At 49.2% G+C, this 16088-nt stretch overlaps 1 protein-coding gene across 5 annotated transcripts in view; it reads left to right on the forward strand.

The window, feature by feature from the left end:
* Positions 1 to 16088, forward strand: part of VWA3A (von Willebrand factor A domain containing 3A) — an 80062-nt gene that overhangs the window by 36761 nt on the left and 27213 nt on the right. For all 5 annotated transcript variants that reach the window (XM_080680732.1, XM_080680733.1, XM_080680736.1 and 2 more), the window contains exons 7-16: positions 2765 to 2871; positions 5578 to 5703; positions 5995 to 6103; positions 6310 to 6375; positions 8876 to 9001; positions 10434 to 10569; positions 10672 to 10775; positions 11875 to 11955; positions 12405 to 12499; positions 13897 to 14016. In XM_080680732.1, the coding sequence (XP_080536858.1) occupies positions 2765 to 2871; positions 5578 to 5703; positions 5995 to 6103; positions 6310 to 6375; positions 8876 to 9001; positions 10434 to 10569; positions 10672 to 10775; positions 11875 to 11955; positions 12405 to 12499; positions 13897 to 14016 (1070 nt within the window). The remainder of the gene's footprint in view (positions 1 to 2764; positions 2872 to 5577; positions 5704 to 5994; positions 6104 to 6309; positions 6376 to 8875; positions 9002 to 10433; positions 10570 to 10671; positions 10776 to 11874; positions 11956 to 12404; positions 12500 to 13896; positions 14017 to 16088) is intronic.

The following is a 16088-nucleotide window of genomic DNA, read 5'->3' on the forward strand; positions in this document are numbered from 1 at the left end:
TACAGTCAGGTTTTTTTTAAAATATATTTTATTGATTTTTTACAGAGAGGAAAGGAGAGGGAGAGAGAGTTAGAAACATCGATGAGAGAGAAACATCAATCAGGTGCCTCCTGCACACCCCCTACTGGGGATGTGCCCGCAACTAAGGCACATGTCCTGGACCGAAATCGAACCTGGGACCCTTCAGTCCGCAGGCCAACGCTCTATCCACTGAGCCAAACCAGCTAGGACAATACAGTCAGATTTTTAAGAGATATAATTCAAATAAAATACACGACATATTAATAGATTCAAACCTATCTTCTAGATTCTCTAATAAAAATCCAAAAGTAGGCAAACTAATATTAATATTGCAGTATCCTATTATTTCAAAATATCTTGATATTTAATAATTTTTATTATTTAACCCAGCAAACTCGAAAGTTTTAAGTTACCAAAGACTTTGGAAAACTGTTTAGGCATATATAATTATCACTGAAAAGCTTTATCATAAATCCTTCATTTTAGTTACATATATTTATTATGTCTTAACAGCTTTGAGATGTTAAGCCAATTATTACCCAAGGTGTTTCCTTGGCAACAAGGATAACTCATGGGCTTATTCTGCTTTACAAATTGGGAGTGGCCCCCTGCTACTTTGCACCTGCTGGAGGGCACGTCTGCATATCTCCTCCTAGGAGAAAGACTTGGGGGGTTATTTCCCACATTTTTCTTTCTGAGTTATCTGTAACAACATGAAGTCTTGCATATGAGAAGATATCTTTAAACAACAACAGAAACAAGCAAGCAAACACCCTTACAGTAAATAAATGGGAATACTCTCAAAAAGAAGGCCTGGGACATTAGCCTTAGAATCTTATCTCACACTAACCCAGCACAGCAAATGACGAGAACTCTCAACAACTAAGAGTTTCTGGCGGCTGATGCCTTGAAGTTCCTGCAATCCCTGCCACAAGCAGCTGGGGCCCCAGCAAAGCAGGAAGTGCCCCATCCTTAAATTAACCCAAACAACAAAGGGACACAAAGCAACAATCAACAGAGACACTCTTATACACAATGTTTACAGGCGTGCACAACCTACAGACATGAGCTTCACATCTTGCTCCTTGTCTACGCAACACAGACACCACAGAATGCCCTGTGTTTAAAAAACCACTGAAGCAGAGCAATGCCTCTTGTTCAGAGGGATCTGGCTAAGGGCTTGGAGACCAGGCAAGGACCGTCCGGTAAATGCATGCCTTAAGTCCAGTTGAGAGGCAGTAAAATGCCTAGCATGACATACACAGTACACACAGTACATGCTTCTTTATAAGGATGCTCAGACAGGAAGCAGCCACTGCTTCTCGTGCCATGCAAACACGATTCCTCCTACTGAAGTATGGTAGCAAGCAACTCAGGTAGAAAGTGCTGTTTGGGTTCTGCTTATTTGTTTGCTAAAACAATAGAAAGGTATTTTGATTTTCTGAACTTATGTATGCTATCCCAATACTCCATTGATGATGGTTTGACTATCCCATTGATTGTGATCTCACTGGTTACTGAAGCACATTCTTCTGGGAATCAGAGCAGCACAATTATCCTAAATTGTCTCAGTAGCTACAGATAACTGCGTTTCGGTTGACTCAGTGGTCCCGGAATCTGGACAGCACAATTATTCTAAATTGCCCCGGTGGTCCCAGATAATGTGTTTCTGTTGATTCAGTGATTCGTAAATACTTTAGATAACTAACTTGCTTAATTTTTGCTTCTGTAAAAATGCTTTCGCAAAACAGGTTCCTCATTCCAGACCCAAAGATGTAATCGATACCTTTGTGATATTCTGCATATAAGCCAGATGTGGTGAGCTTTTCGGGGCTGCGAGGTCTGGAGCACTTTTGCTCCCTCGTATGCCGCTGGCTTTTAATAAATGACTCCATAATTTGACTTTTTGAGGCGTCCTTTGTAAGATGGGGGTTACACTACAACACTACAAAAACACTTGAGGCAACGGGTATGCCATATGGGCAGTTTACAGGTAGGCAGAGGGCTGGGGGCTTCAAAGGGCTGGTGATTCTGGTGTTTGCAACAAAGTGGTTAATCTTTCCATGATAATAGGCAGCTCCTAATGGGGAGGATGGGCTGCATTTCCAGGTGAGCTCCCAGTCCCGTGTGTTAACTACCAGCCAGGTTAGAATGTGCCTTCCTTAATCAGAGCACAACAATCACAGTTAACAGAGCAGGATTAATACTTCTCACAATTCTAGCCGGTTCCCCAATATTCTATTTCTGCCCTGTCCATAGTACTCTTGAAAGGAGATTCAAGTGGGTGCCAAGGAGGACGCGGGTGGGTTCTTGGTCGGGCTTCCACCTATTTCCTTCGGTTGGGGAAAGAGCAAGATCTCATTCAAACTACCCACCCTCCTTCCTGGGTCTTCTGGGCTTGGTGCTAGTGCCTCTCCCTATATCCAGCCTCCTTCCTGGATTTTCCGGGGTTGGTGCCTTCTCCAATTCTTTCCCCCAACTTTCCCTTTTACAGTCCCCATTTCGGCTCCTACTGCGCATGTGCTCGGTGAAATGACCCTCCTCCCCCTCCTCCCCAGTTAATCTGGTGGGTACCAGTGATCCCCTGAGTGGCCCTAAAACTGTCTCTCCTGCCTAGTCAAGTAGGCGGGATCCCTGGGGTGACTGTGAAACTGCTGGTCCTACTCAATCCAGCTTAACCAGATGTCTGGCTTCCTCCTTCCATGAGTAACTGACTCCCTCCTCTGATGCTTCTGTCCACCAGAGCCTCATTGATGAGCAGCTGAGCCACAAGGAGAAGCTGTTCGTCCTGACCTTCGGCACCACCACCAGCGCCCTCTGGCCAGATCCTGTGGACGTCAGCGCCTCCAGGTGAGTGGCTACCTGGCCAGGATGTTTACTTGGTCATTCTCCTTCCAAGTGTTAGTGTTGTTAGTGCATGATTCAAGTGCAAACCCAAGACCCCATCAGATAAGTAAATACAAAGAGACAGTTCACAAAAGCAAAAACTCCAGGAGCCAATCACTTTTGGGAAAGGGTCACCTTGACAAGCAGCCCACCAAATGAGATGACAAGACGACCACGAGGCACCATTTCTATCCAGCAAACTAGGGGACAGTTTTGTTATTACTTAGAGAGAGGAAGGGAGAAGCATGGATTGGTAGCCTCCGCAATGTGTCCTACCCGAGCTGGAACCTGTGCCTGACCAGGAATGGAACCCACAACCTCTTGGTGCATGGGACAGTGCTCCAACCAACCGCGCCACCCCTTCAGGGCCCCCTGTTCTTTTTAATAGCTATACAGTATCCCACTGCATAGATACGCTACAACTTAACTAGCCCTTTATTTGGGAGTTCCTAGTTTGGGGAAGCAGTGAGAGGGAAAGTAGGTAAGAGTTTCTACTTATACCACTAAGTAAAAATGTCGTTTCCATGAAGGCAATGTCTTTGATCCCTGCCATGTGCTAGGCACTTTCATGCACTGTCTTATTTAATACTAGAGGCCCGGTGCATGAAATTCGTGCAGGGGGGGAGGTGTCCATCAGCCCCACCTGCACCCTCTCCAATCTGGGACCCCTCAGGGGATGTCCAACTGCTGGTTTAGGCCCAATCCTGGATCAGGGATCAGGCCTAAAACGGCAGTCGGACATCCCTCTCGCAACCTGGGACCACTGACTCCTAAACACTCACCTGCTTGCCAGCCTGATCACCCCCTAACCACTTCTGCCTGTGAGCCTGATTGCCCCCTAACAGCTCCCCTGCTGACCTGATCACCCACAACTGCCCTCCCCTGCTGACCTGATCTCCCAAAACTGCCCTCCCCTGCTGGCCTGATCGCCCACAACTGCCCTCCTCTGCCACGACCCGCCTCCTCCTCTGGGACCTGCCTCCTCCACACGAGGCAGCGGAGACACCGGGACCGGCCTCCTCTGCACCGTGTGGAGCCGTGGGACCCCCAGGCCTCACCACACAAAGTGGCTGCTGGGCCCCGCCTCCGCTGTGCGCGTGGCCATCTTGTGACGGCCATCTTGTGGTGGCCATCTTGTGATGGTGTTGCACACGAGGGCACGAGGACCACCCAGGCTTTTATTAGTATGATTTGTGGCCAATCCCCCATTTTGCAGATGGGGAACCTGTGACTCAGGTTAGGGAACATGCCCAAAGCAGCAGCGCCAGAGTCCAGGAAAATCTGTGTGAGCGGGTTCCTGGGATGGTGGTCTCTTTGATGGCACTGGTTGTGAAGAGGCCCCTCAGAGCAGAGAAGTGCTCAACTCCAGCAGGGCTGGCTCTAACAGTTCTGGATGACCTTGGCCAGTCCTTCACCCCTCTTATGAGCAAAATGAGGCCGAGGGCACCTGCCCCTCTCTGAGTTGTTGTGAGGATGAAATGAAAAACAGGTACCTGGCACGTGGCAGGTACTCAGTGCAGAGAGTGCTGTTACTGTGGTGTCCACCTTAGTTAGACCCCTGTCTCCACTGTCCAAACTAGAGGTGAACTAGAGGTCGTCCAGCCAGCAGTTCCTCACCTTCAGTCACGCCTGGACTTGCGTGATGTCCATCATGTCTCTGCCACGTGTTCTATCATTCAGTCTGCACCCCTGGCTCTGCTATCCATTTTCCCATATCAACCCCATTTACTGTGGAAGGAGCTCTCCATCAGCACCATAACTGAGAAGGCCGGAGTCCTTGCCACAGCTAGAAAGTAGCCAAAACATAACGCAAAGAAAATGGTGATGTTAATTCCAGCTGGATACCCACTGACCAGGAGGTGCTAGGCCTGGATCTGTTCTCTGTTTAAAAAGGAGACGCACTCTACCTGGTTTGGCTCAGTGGATAGAGTGCCGGCCCGAGGACTGAAGGGTCTCGGGTTCGATTCGGTCAAGGGTATGTACCTTGGTTGCAGGTTTGATCCCCGGCTCAATCTCAATAGCTCTCTCCCTCCCTTCCTCCCTCCCTTCCACTCTCTCTAAAAGTCAATGGAAAAATATCCTCAGATGAGGAAGGATTAACAACAACAAAAAAAGGGAGAGTCAATAGTTACAATAACGAAAGACAGATTTCTAGCAACAAACTGAGATTTTTTTTTTGAGATTTTGTTTTTTTAAAAATCAGACTAAAAAGAAATGGAAAGAGCAGAACTCTCTCACTAGCGCCATGTGAGGTATTTACCAAGAAAGCACTGTGCTGTCATTTTCCCTGTCACCAGTGGTGTGTGCCCAATCCACATGAGGTGGCCTCACAGCTGCGCCTCCCCAGAGGCCTCTTGAGTGTTAGGGGATTACCGCCATGCTTCGGGCTGCAGTCTGCCTCCCAGGGGAGTTGGGGGAGAGAAGGGTCTTCGCCAGACCCTCTGACAACAGAGTCACTAAGCACTGGTCCTAGAGTCGAACCTGGTTTGAATTCTGTGTTGCCAGTTGCTTAGTATCAGATATGCTAACTCTGAGCTTCAGTCTCCTCATCTGTAAAATGGGAATAAAGGCATTCACGCAGAGAGCTATCCTCAGGCTCGAATGAGCTGGCATTTGTCCTGGTGGAATGCTGTGATCAGGTTGCTGTTGTCTCCATCACTGTCTCCTCAGCCTCCAGGAGTTCAAACTCTGGGTAAAGATGCCACAGCCGGAAGGAGGCAGCAATCTGCTACAAGCCCTGAGAAAAATCTTCGCTCTAAAGGGGCTGGATTCTCTGGTGACCATATTGGGAAGCTGGTAGGTCTCCTTTCCTAAATGGGTAACAGACTACATGGAGGGGCCAGAGAGCCAAACCGTGGTTAGAAGAAAGCGCATCAAGCATGCCTCCTGACACAGGCCTGACGGAAGAGCCCTCACAGGGCCGCCAGAGCAGCCAGGCCTGTGCTGTGCTCCGCCCGCTCCCCACACAGGTGACCTGGGACACAGGTGGTTGGCTGGACCCTGCAGATGTTCCCTGGAAATTATCATTTTGCTCTGGAATGTCCTTATCCCGGGGTGCCCCCTTATCTTCCTCTGTCTTTGCCCCAGCCCAGATCAGCCTCCTGAAATCCTGTCTGACTACATCCAACAGGCCACCCTGGGCAGGGCCCTCCACACCCACCTTGTCACCTACCAGTGCGAGGACCGGGTGCCCCCCGTGAGTACCCGTGGCTTTCCCCGGTTCCCCTTGGCTAGGCCCTGGTGAGGGGCAGCCTGCGAGACCTGTGTGGACAGGCTCCGAGCTGTGGGCCAGAACATGGTCACCCTGGGTCAGAGGGGAAGTGCTGGAGGCTGGGGAGGCTGGGCAGGAGAAAGCTGTTGGAGTATTGGCGGTGCCTGGAGGGTGACGGCGCAGTCCCGCAGGCTGTCCTGAAGAACCTCGCGGAAGCTGTTGGGGGCCACTACCACTGCTACAGCCCAGAGTCAAAGGTGAGCCGCTGCCCGCTGCTCTCCCCCTGCCGCTGCCATGGTGCCGGGGCCCTGGGCCAAGGCAGACCAGGCTGTGTGCTCGCTTCCCTCCCGCCCCCAAGCTCATGGGCTTACCCAGGTATAATCAGGTTCAGATGAATGTGTGGGAACAACAGAAAGTCACAAGAGATCCTGTGGTTAGATGTATGATGAGCTCATTGCACACCTGTGAGGCTGAGGCGTTTGGAAGCCTCATGGGTAGAGTCCTGAGTCTGACCAGTTGCCACCCTGTGGGCCCCAGCAAAGCTCTGAGTCTGCATCTGCGGCCCCAGTTCTCTCCTAGACAGCCCCCCACCCCCACCCCCTGCTCCTGCCGGGACCCGCAGCAGCCATTGCTGAATGAGCAGTCAGTTCTGTACCAAGCCACCCATCCCTGTCCTTGCCCCAGTTACCCGTGTCCACAATGGAGGCAACAGCCAGCAAGTGTGTAAATCCATTGGGCAGATGCGAATACAGCCATCTGCGTAATCACAGGCACCGCGCCTATGAACCGCTAAAGCTGCGAGTAAGTGCGCAGCTGCCTCTCGCGGGCGGTGCAGGGCTCACAGCAGCAGCAGGTCGCATGAGGGAGCCAGCGCCAGGGACATTCTTCTCAGCAACACCCTCTTGTTCCCTCATTGCCCAGGTTCTGTGCGGGGTCACAGACTGCAGGGCTGGGAAGGCCTAGTACATACATGACTGGGCTGATTTAAGGGATTTCATTGTGAAACCTGTGGTCCCCTTGGCATATCTGTTGTTTCTCCACTCTTGTCAGAGATGTGGAGACCATGAATTTCACTGTCTTCTTTAATATGAGCAAAACACCAGTGCGAGGATGATAACGGCTGATGGCTGCCTCTGGGGGCAGCAGGGAGCGGCCGGCCCATGGGGATGGGAGGCGCTGGCCGCCTGCAGCGCAGCCCAGCCAGGCCCTGCTCCGTAGGAATGCTGCCCCTGCTGCCAGGTCCTCTGACTTTTTTAAGAAGAGCCAGAAATCTGGGTTGTTTTATGTGTGTTATTTTTTATACTAGAGGCCCAGTGCACGAATTCATGCATGGGTGGGGTCCCTCTGGGTGGCCTGCAGAGATCGGGCTGAAACCCGCAGTCCAACACTGACTGCAGCTCCTACCTGCCACTCTTGCTCATCCCGGCCCCACTGTGCCTGCCACAGGCTCCCGCCCAATCAGTCCTGATCGGGAGAGCCCTGCATCTGGCGCCCTCCCAAGGGGAGTGGCCTGTGGTATCGGGCTGAAACCTGCTCTCTGACATCCCCTGAGGGGTCCCAATAACGAGAGGGTGCAGACCAGGCTGAGGGGCCCCACCCGTGCATGATCTGGCTGGGGAGGGACCGTGGGAGGGCGTGTTCAGCCCATCTTGCTCAGTCACAATCGGCCAGACCCCAGCAGCAAGCTAACCCCCTGGTGGTCAGTGCACATCATAGCAGCTGGTTGACCAGTTGACTGTCTGTCCCCTGGTGGTCAGTGCACATCATAGCGAGCGGTTGAGCAGGCTTAGCATTCATTAGCATATTATGCTTTGATTGGTTGTTCAGTTCTGCCATTTGGTCTATTTGCATATTACCCTTTTATTATATAGGATTTAAAATAAGTGAAAGTCACATAACGTAAAGTCAGCCGCTCACAGTGGATTTCCACAGTCACAATGCGTGCAGTGCCACCTCCTCCTGCTCCAAACGCTCCCATCTTCCCAAAGGGCAGCGCAGACCACCATGCAGTCCCCCCACTTCCCTGCCTGCGGCTCCAGGCAGCCACTCCGTGGCCGGCCTCTCTGGGCGTGCTTAGCCTGGATATCTCACTTAAATGGAGCCCTCTTCCTTTCGTGGCTGGCTTCTCTCACTCAGGTAGTGTCTTCAAGGCTCACCCATGTTGTAGCAGGTGCAGTGTGTCGCTCCTTGTCATGGTGAGAATAGCCCGTTTCCTGGATCTGCTCACACTCACCAGTCGGTGGACATCTGGGTGGTTTCCCGTGGGCAGTGTGAACTGCCATAGGTGTTGGTGTTCAGGTGTCCATGTCCCGCTCTCAAGGATTTGAGGTCTATACCTAGAGGGCCACGCGGGGTCCCAGGGAATTCTGTTTGTTTTTGTGAGGAGCCACCAAACCGTTTTCCACATAGGCCGCACCTTTCACATTCCACCAGCAGTGTACAAGGGTTTCGCGTCTTAGCATCCCGGCCAACATTGATTATAGTCCTTTTAAAATTATCCTTATTATCATAGCCCTAATAGAGGGTGTAAAGTTTCTTCACATTTTTAAGGTTAGGCAACCCTTCACTTGTCTGAAAACGCGGCGGGCCAGTGCTGTCTGTGGGACGCAGCAGGTTTGGGAGCTCTGCCCTGCACGTGGGCCAGGTCACGCGTCTGGTTTAATTTAAGGCAGGCGCTGGTCACTGCCTGCCTCTTGCCTTGGCTGCTGCAGGCGGCCAACTGGCCTCTAGATGGCTTACTACTCCTAACACCCCCAGATCTGTTCCAGCCCCGTCATCGAGGAGCTATTGGCAGAAATGCAAAAGGCCCAGAGCCTCCTGGGCCATGTCCACGCCCTGCACCATAGCGCCGCTTGCCCGGAGCTCACCGGCCTGATGAAGGAGGTAGGTGGGCAGGAAACTTGTGAGACCTTCCCAGGAGCCTCCCAGCTGGCCTTGCTCCACTCTCCTTCCTCACCCGTCCGCAGAGGACAGGGCTGTCGGGCCCCCACGTCCTGGAAGTGAGAAGAGGCAAAGCCTCTCGCTCTGAGCTGGGTGGGCCCCGGGGCCTCCCACTGTGCCCGAGGGTCCTGGTGGGTCTTCTAACTGAGAAATTGGGCATTTCCACCACTCCTTTCCCCTGTGTGGCGCGTGACGAACATCGCCCCCGCACAGAGTAAGCTGTCTAAGATGGCCTCCCCAGCCCTCATTCAGGGCCAGCGTCCTGCGCAGCGACAGTTAACTTTCCGTGGGCAGAGCAGCACGTGCATCATTAGCGCTCTGTGCTGCTTAGACGACACAGCAGACGAGCTGTGGACAGAGAGCGCTGGGAGGCGGCTGCATGTCGGCCCAGCTCTCCGCTGGTTCCACAGAACCACGATGGCATCTGTGTCATGACCACAGCTCTCATCTGCTGAGTGCGCGGGGGAATGGGGCAGGGTGCTTAATTCTCTGAGGCCTTGTTTTCTCTTTCAACAGCAGTAGATTAGGCAAGCATGTTATCAACCCATCTCATAGATGAGCAAACTGAAGCCAGCAGGTTAACCAATGGCTCTGACTGAACTGGGTCTGCTGGGCGGCCACATCCTTGTTAGGAGTTTCCCAAAATGAAATGCATGTACTATGTGGGGTTCACAAGATGATTGTAAGGCGATACATAGATTAATATTTTTAAAGTTATATATTTAAATCTGGCTCATCAATAGATCTTTCTAAAGTTATTTAAATACAAAAAAGGAGTCTGTTTTCAAAAGCAAATTAAATTGAATATTAAAACACTTTAATGCCATATGTTTAATTTAAAAATAAATTGAGTAGATAATAGTACAATGGTATTCAGATATAGCAAAATTCGTGAAGACGGTGCTCAGATGCACAAAGTTTGGGAGTTGCTGTTCTACATTTCACTTCTACGTGAGCTGTGTGAGTTAATCTCTCAGAACCTCAACCATTCAGCTTATAAATGTGGGCAGAGAGGCTGGGCTGGGCCCGAGTTTCCACATGCCTGGTGCAGAGATGCTTTTGAGTTCCCTGAGCCTGGGGCTGGGGCCACCTAGGGGCCACTCAGCAGGAGGCCAAGGTGCGAATTCTAATGGATAAGGATGGGGAAGGGGCAGGAAGATGAGCACACGAAAGAGGAAGTGAATTTTGGGGCACATCTTTCTCTTCCCCTGGAATTCCAGAAATCTCCAGAAAGGGGGTGGGGGTGTGAATGGTGAGAGGGAAGGCAAACTGCCTTTAATAAGAACCCCCCTTGGGGAGCTGGGTGGATGGGAGACTGAATACTCAGCAGCTCTAAAGTGTGGTTATGTGATGAGGATTTTTCATTTTAATTTAGATTTCCACAGAGATTGCCAAAGGGCCACTCAGAGGTCTCTTGCCTAAACCCCCAAAGCACGAAGCTCCCCTCACAATTGAGTTCCCAAACTTAGACAAGACTTCTGCAGAATGGCTCAAGATCAATGGCCTAAGAGGTAAATCCCCAAGGAGGGTGGGCCGAGGGCAAAGGTCCCTGACTAGGGCACCAGCCCTCTGGGTCTTCACACAGTGTCTCAAGCCATCGTTTGTCCTTACAGCCAAGAAGCTGAGCCTTTACCAGGTTCTGGCGCCCAACGCGTTCGCTCCCATAGAGGAATTTGTGCCTATTCTCCAGAAAACGGTGTCGTCAACTATCCATGAGGTGACCCAGACTCCGATTCTCTCCATCCTCTGCAGGGGAGCGCCTCTGTGGCATTTCCCTTTGTAATTGTTCAGAAATAAGAGTCAAGGCCGAGCCTGAGGTGCAGGGCCTGCGGGCCCAGAGAGGGCCGGCTCTCCTCCCATCTGAAAAGGAAACGTGGGAGGTGGGCAAGAGGGAGGGAATCGGGTACCACAGTCACCTCCACTCTGAGGGTTCCTCCCCACTCAACACGCTCACTCAGTGTGTCCTCACTGCATCTGGTACAGACGCCTGCCATCGCTCCTATAATGTGTCAATCTGTGTATTTGTGACATGTCCAAATCTGACCAGATTATGAATGCTTTAAAAGGAAAAACTCTGTATCTATAGTACAAGTTAGCAGTTAATGAATGTTTACTGGACGACTGAGTGGATGAAGGAAGGAAAAGAAGGATGAATGGGTAGATGGATGAAAGTGTTGATGAATGCATGGACACATAGGCGGATGGATGGATGGATGGATGGATGGATGGATGGATGGATGGATGGAAGACATGTGAACAGATGGAGGGAGAAATGGAAGGATGAATGTCATGATAGAAAAAAAGATAAAAGGATGAAAGTAAGGATGGAAAGATGGAGAAATGGAAGGAGTAATGAATGGAGAATAAAAGGAAAGAGAGATGGATAATTGACTCAGTGGATGGATGAATGACTAGGCAGATGGAATGATACTTTGAGACATGGATATGACAATTTGGTGGAGGATGAAAGAAGATGAACAAATTTGACTTCCAAAGTGTTCATGAAGGCCTATCTAGGTTCCCAAACCTAAGGACCATGGCCAGTATGTTTTTAAGGTCTCTTTTAGCAAAACTTCCAACCTTGTTTTATAATAAAGACTCCCGTGTTCAGGAGAGCCTCCAGGGTGGCAGCCTGCCTTGCTGTCCTGAGGCCCTCTGCTGCCAGCGCCAGGCAAGGTCGTGACCTGGTGGGTGTGGGGGTGGGCACATTCTGTCCCCAGATGTGGTCCAGTCCCAGGGCCCAAATTAAACTTAAAATTCCTCCTCACGGTGTGCTTCTATTCGCCTGCGCCCCTCCTGGCCACACCGGAGTGCAGAAGGCAATGGTGCAACTTCAGTGGCACGACGGGACGGTGAGGAATGTCCACGTGGACCTGCCCTTCCTCTTCGAATACCAGGTCGGCCATGGGCCCAGCAGAGCATGGCGTGGGGGGCGGGAATGGGAGGGAAGTGCGGCACCCAGCGATGTGGAGATACCAAGCCACTGACTGAATTCTCTCTTGTAAACAGAGACTGTTCTCCACTCACAGGGCACTTGGAGCTTTCTCCACCCCATCCATCCCCAGGCAGAGGCCTGGATGCTTCGAACAAAAGCCTCTAATAAAAAATAAAAAAGTAAAGCTTCTAACCCTTTGGGACAAAATCTGCCTCCTCCCGATATGGGGCAATGAGAGACTTTTCTCCTCGGGGTCTCAGGGCAGCTTGTCCATGATTAGTGGGATGTTTATACCCATGGCCGTGGCACACCGTTCCCAGAAGCCGACTGGGGTGCACCCCTTTCCTCTCAGACCCTTCAATCGCCACGCTTTGTGCAGGCGCTCACCCTGTGTGGCCTGTGGGTTTGCAGAAACAGCTCAGCAGAGCCATTCGGATGTATGAGAGGCGGATTGAGTGGCTCTCGCTGGCCAGCAGGAGGATCTGGGGCACCGTTTGCGAAAAAAGGTACTTTCCCCTGAGGAGTGTTCTTGTCCATCATGGGTTGGTGTGCGACAGAGCACATTCCCAGCTCACGGATTCCCTATTGGAAGGAGCAGAAGCCATCACTTAGAGTCTTAGACTCAGGACAGCAAACCACTCAGCAGAACCCCTCCTCACAATTTCAGTAATGTCATCACTGGGTAACTCGGGGTTCTTTCCATTAAGAGGCAACAGAAACAAAGTGCAGATGGGCTGAACAAACTAGTGGGGTTTGGTTAAGGCAACAGAAAACTCCAAACAGATTTGCTGGCTGTCTGCAGGCATGGCTCGATCCAGAGACTCATGTATGCCAGGAATCTCTCTCCATCTCTTACTATCTCTCCGTTTTCCTCTCCGATGGCTTTGTCTTCAGGCAGCAGGCAGGCTTTCCCCTCCAGTTTTAGCATTCCCAGAACTTGGGGCAAGGGCCATCTATGAGCTCTGCACCCTGGCCAGGGTGGCGTGATGTTCTGCTTCCCAAATGCCCACTTTCGAAGTGGGCATGTGCTCTGTCTGCCCACTTTCGAAGCTTGGGGTAGGGTCAGCTCTACCCAAAGCAAGTGGGATGATAAAGGCCGAGGGGTGTCCGAAAGGAAAAGCAGGATGCTGTCGCCACAGGATGTAATGAATGCTGAGCAGGAGAAACACTGGGTACCCATTGTAACCATTATTATCATTCCATACCTTATTCGATATGTTACCTTTACAAAGTAGTATACTATACATCTATTATGTCCTTTAATTCTTAACCCTGTGAGGAGTCGTCTTATAAATACTGGAGTTTATAGTAAGGATACCAAGGATCAGAGGGGTTTTGTGACTTGCCTAAGGTCACACCGGGAAGTGGGGCTTGAACCAAGGTCGTCTGATTCTAAATTGAGTGGGTTTCCTTTTGTTGTCTATAGGTGTCTCAAAATGAGAACAGAGGGAGGAGATGGGAATATAAGATTTGAAATAGTGGGAGGAAAAAAACTGAATGGGGCTAAAGATCTTAAAACAGAGAAAGGAAACCAAAAGATACAAACATTTCCCCAGAAGCCCAGATAACATAATTCCACATCCAACTTGCTTACCTTGTTTCTATTTTTCCGTCAAAGACCCCAATATAACAATATTGAATGCTAGTGCTGTAAAACGAGGAAGAATATGAAAATCATTGCATGCAGCCTCTGCCCCTAGGCCATTTCTACCATGAGACTTTTCCACGGTAGCTAGCTCTGAGAGAGAGGTTCCAGGACCCTAACTCTGCTGGAAACCCACCTCTGTTGACCTCATACCGCAGAGAAAATTTGGCCCCTGGAAAACACTTTAAAGAGTAAAATGGAACAAAAAGAACACTATCTGAGAGATTTGGTTCTCTTGAAGCTTGTGTTTCTGTGCAGGCTGGTTATACTGCTCGATCTCTCTGCGGCCAGTTCCATGTACATTATTCATATCCAGCACTCCCTGCGGCTTCTGCTGGAGGAGCAACTGTCCAACAAGGATGCCTTCAATGTCATCGCGTAAGCTGCCCGTCCTGGTGGGAGGCGGTGTGCTTGGCGTCACCGCTGGGCGGGGGCTCCTGGCAGGGAGCAGCAGGCTCGAAAGATGTTCTGAGCACCCTGCATCCTGGGACGGCCGGCTGTTTATCTGACTCAAATGATCTTGTTTGGGGCATTGAATAATTAAATAGTTGCAGAACAGTCCCACTGGGGAGCAGGTAATAAGCAGCCCCAAAACACACTGCTTGATCAGCCAGGATAAAACAACTCCGCCCATTGCCCCACTGGGCTTTCAAACTGATAAACACAAGAGAGAAAAAGAAGGGCCCCCAGGCATGCCTCTGTTTCAGCTCCTAACTTGGGTGTGGAAAGGTACAATAGTTCATTTAGGGTTTCAATTCTAAATTTTAACTTTATGTGAAGCTATATATATATAACTGAATTATACAGATATAAATATATAAAACTATATTTAAATTATGTAAAATATATACATTTAAATTATTTTGTATATAAATAATTTAATATGTACATTTAAAAAATAAATAGAATTAAATATTATATATTTATATATTTACTGTACAGTATATAGCTATATATAATTTAAATATATGCATAGTTTTATACATATTTTTAATTGCATACCATTTAACTAATTGGAGGAGAAAGAGCAAACAAACCCATTTGAACTATACCTTTTACACACCTTCATATCTAATAGGAAGTGTTCTTTTTTAAAAAATAAATATTTATTGTTCAGATTATTACAGTTGTTCCTCTTTTTCCCACCCCATAGCTCCCCTCCGCCCGGTTCCCACCCCACCTCCTGCCCTTACCACCCCCCCACACTGTCCTCATCCATAGGTGTATGATTTTTGTCCACTCTCTTCCTGCACCCCCCAAACCCTTTTCCCCCAGAGAATTGTCAGTCCACTCCCTTTCTATGCCCCTGATTCTATTATATTCACCAGTTTATTCTGTTCATCTGATTTTTTTATTCACTTGATTTTTAGATTCACTTGTTGATAGATATGTATTTGTTGTCACTTTGTTGTTCATAATTTTTATCTTTACCTTTTTCTTCTTCTTCCTCTTCTTAAAGAATACCTTTCAGCATTTCATGTAATACTGGTTTGGCGGTGATGAACTCCTTTAGCTTTTTCTTATCTGTGAAGCTCTTTATCTGCCCTTCAATTCTGAATGATAGCTTTGCTGGGTAGAGTAATTTTGGTTGTAGGTTCTTGCTATTCATCACTTTGAATATTTCTTGCCACTCCCTTCTGGCCTGCATAGTTTCTGTTGAGAAATCAGCTGACAGTCATATGAGTACTTCCTTGTAGGTAACTAACCGTTTTTTCTCTTGCTGCTTTTAAGATTCTCTCTTTGTCTTTTGCCCTTGGCATTTTAATTATGATGTGTCTTGGTGTGGTCCTCTTTGGATTCCTTTTGTTTGGGGTTCTCTGTGCTTCCTGGACTTGTAAGTCTATTTCTTTCACCAGGTGGGGGAAGTTTTCTGTCATTATTTCTTCCAATAGGTTTTCAGTATCTTGCTCTCTCTCTTCTTCTGGCACCCCCATAATTCAGATGTTGGTACGCTTGAAGTTGTCCCAGAGGTTCCTTACACTATCTTCATATTTTTGGATTCTTTTTTCTTTTCTGGTTGGGTGTTTTTTGCTTCTTCGTATTTCAAATCTTTGACTTGATTCTTGCGATCCTCTAGTCTGCTGTTAGATCTCTGTATATTATTCTTTATTTCAGTCAGTGTATGCTTAATTTCTAATTGGTCCTTTTTCATATCCTTGAGGGTCTCACTAAATTTCTTGGAGGTTTCTAGAAGATTCTTGAGTAATCTTATAACCGTGGTTTTGAACTCTATATCCAGTCATTTGCTTTCCTCCATTTCTTTCATTTGTGACCTGTTTCTTTGTCTCCACATTTTAGCTGCTTCCCTGTGTTGATAGAGTAGCCTTGTGTGGTAGGTGTCCTATAGGGCCCAGTGGCTCAGCCTCCCTAATTACCTGAGGTGGACACTCTTGGTGCATCCCTTTGTGGGTTGTGTGCCCAGTCTTGTTGTAGTTAAGCCTTGATTGCTA

The sequence above is a fragment of the Plecotus auritus genome (genome assembly GCF_963455305.1).
Source record: "Plecotus auritus genome assembly, chromosome: 7".
NCBI lineage: Eukaryota > Metazoa > Chordata > Mammalia > Chiroptera > Vespertilionidae > Plecotus > Plecotus auritus.